The following is a 2,500-nucleotide window of genomic DNA, read 5'->3' on the forward strand; positions in this document are numbered from 1 at the left end:
TTTGTTGGAGGAAACGAACCACCTGGAGATTTATGAGCCGAAAATTTGTAATGGTCATATGGCGGACCGTACATTGAGTGGAGGGGGTTATGGATTGACTCAGGGTCTCTATACGTAGTCCTAGGATTTTTTATGGTTCGAGATTCGACCAGTTTTTTGTGCATCATCCTTTTAACGAATGGGATCTGAGTTGTAATTATGACTACGGGAACAGAAGGTGAACCGCTTCCGCCATCATGTAGTCCAGGAGGATAGTGTACCCCGGAAGTTGCAATGATATGTGCTTCCAGCCTCGGAGCATTTTTCTTGACTATCTTCTTTTGTTTCAGTTCTGGCGGGATATCATTTGGCTGGATGTCATTCGGTTCACTAATCGCAGAAGTAGAAGCAGCCCGAATAGGATCGGCTTCGTTGTTTTCACGTTCTCGCGGAACTAAAACTTGCAACATTTCAGGTTTGAGGCGTCTACCTAATGGGCCATTGTTAGTGACTTGATTATTTATTTTGGCCAGGGAACTTTCATGTAACGAATGACCTTTATGTTTAATCTTTATACCATTCGTTGGCTCCTCCAAACGATACTTGTTTGGGTCATGAGTTGTACTCGTGACTTTAGTTGGTAGGAGCTCATGGTACGATCTCTGCAAATCTAGATGTCTTTTAAATATGTTATCTTTATCGTCGGAAGCTTTATCTCGCAAATTTGCAGTTGATATTGAGGGATGTGTGATTTGTGAATTGCTGGAAATTATCAAAGGTTTACTAGACCTAAGTGTTGGCCTTGGAGAACTCTCTGAAAGCTGAGAATTGGGTTGGGCAATGGGGAATAGGCGGTGTTGCCTTTGCAAGGTCTGGTAATTACTTCTGAAGGGACCTTCATCTGGGATTAGATGTACGTCATTCCTTTTAATATTTGTTGTGGTAGAATTACTTTCATATCGCTGGAATACATTTGTGCTTTCCTTGACTTCTGTCTGGAAAGGAAAAACAAGTTTTATTACAAAATTAAAGTTGTTTAACCACTGAAGATCTAAATAAACTAACGCATATATTATAAAGAAATGAAACGTTACATTTATAGCCACAAAAAGCCCAAAACGTTTAAGTAATGCTTCCCACCAAAAAGCCAAAACGTTTAAGTAATGCTTCCCACCAAAAAGCCAAAACGTTTAAGTAATGCTTCCCACCAAAAAGCCAAAACGTTTAAGTAATGCTTCCCACAAAAAAGCAAAGCGTTTAAGTAATGCTTCCCACAAAAAGGCAAAACGTTTAAGTAATGCTTCCCACAAAAAAGCAAAGCGTTTAAGTAATGCTTCCCACAAAAAGGCAAAACGTTTAAGTAATGCTTCCCACAAAAAAGCAAAACGTTTAAGTACTGTAATGCTTCCCACAAAAAAGCAAAACGTTTAAGTAATGCTTCCCACAAAAAGGCAAAACGTTTAAGTAATGCTTTCCACAAAAAAAGGCAAAACGTTTAAGTAATGCTTTCCACAAAAAAAAGGCAAAACGTTTAAGTAATGCTTCCCACAAAAAAAGGCAAAACGTTTAAGTAATGCTTCCCACAAAAAGCAAAACGTTTAAGTAATGCTTCCCACAAAAAGCAAAACATTTTTAAGTAATTCTTCTCGAAGTAGTGCTTTACAACTACAAAAAAACAATCTGTTTATCCAAAGAATGACATTTTAAGCTAAGTAATTTATCCGGTAATTTGTCAGGCTCCGGAATTAGGTTCAAGACAGACACGTAATTCCACGTAATTTCGCATTACGAAACGTTCGCGTATTTACGAAACATTACGGAAGAACGCAAACGTTGTTTACCTGTAATTCGGACCGGATGCTGTACTGTAATCTACGATTTTTCGGTTATTCCCATCATGTATTCGACTAAATACAAGAAGAAATTACAAGAACTGTAACCGTGTTCTCATTTCGGGAAAGATACACATTTTATACACATTCTAAATTCTATGAAATTCATTTTGCAATCGTGAATGGAAACAACTTAGGTTTGAAATGGCTAATTGCATTGCTTACTTGCGTCACTTAAATTTACTTAAACTTAAGAGGCTGTATTTCTTGTATTATTACAAATGGGACCCTTGTGTTTCTTGTATGTATTCCTATGTATTTAGAGTATTACACAGTATTGGTTTCACTAGTAATTAATAATAAATAACAATTAAGAATTGGTTTAAACATTTATGGTCTTCATCGCCTGAAAATTAAAACAGATGAGTCAGGAATTAGAAAAAAATAATGGTTATAACAGATTTGATCTGTGTATACTTATATATATATATATATATATATATATATATATATATATATATATATATATATATATATATATATATATATATATATATATATATATATTTATTAATGTTGGTACTGTTCTTAAAATATTTTATTTTTCCTTGTTTCCTTTCCTCACTGGGCTATTTTCCCTGTTGAGGCCCCTGGGCTTATAGCATTCTGCTTTTCCAACTACGCGTTGT

At 35.5% G+C, this 2,500-nt stretch overlaps 1 protein-coding gene across 1 annotated transcript in view; it reads right to left on the reverse strand.

Annotated features, from left to right (window-relative positions):
- LOC137651845 (uncharacterized) overlaps nucleotides 1-2,500 on the reverse strand; it is a 14,116-nt gene that overhangs the window by 3,721 nt on the left and 7,895 nt on the right. The window contains exon 3 of the mRNA XM_068385065.1: nucleotides 1-974. This exon is cut by the window's left edge and continues 398 nt beyond it. Within this exon, the coding sequence (XP_068241166.1) occupies nucleotides 1-974 (974 nt within the window). The remainder of the gene's footprint in view (nucleotides 975-2,500) is intronic.

This window comes from Palaemon carinicauda, chromosome 13, assembly GCF_036898095.1.
Source record: "Palaemon carinicauda isolate YSFRI2023 chromosome 13, ASM3689809v2, whole genome shotgun sequence".
Classification (NCBI taxonomy): Eukaryota; Metazoa; Arthropoda; class Malacostraca; order Decapoda; family Palaemonidae; genus Palaemon; species Palaemon carinicauda.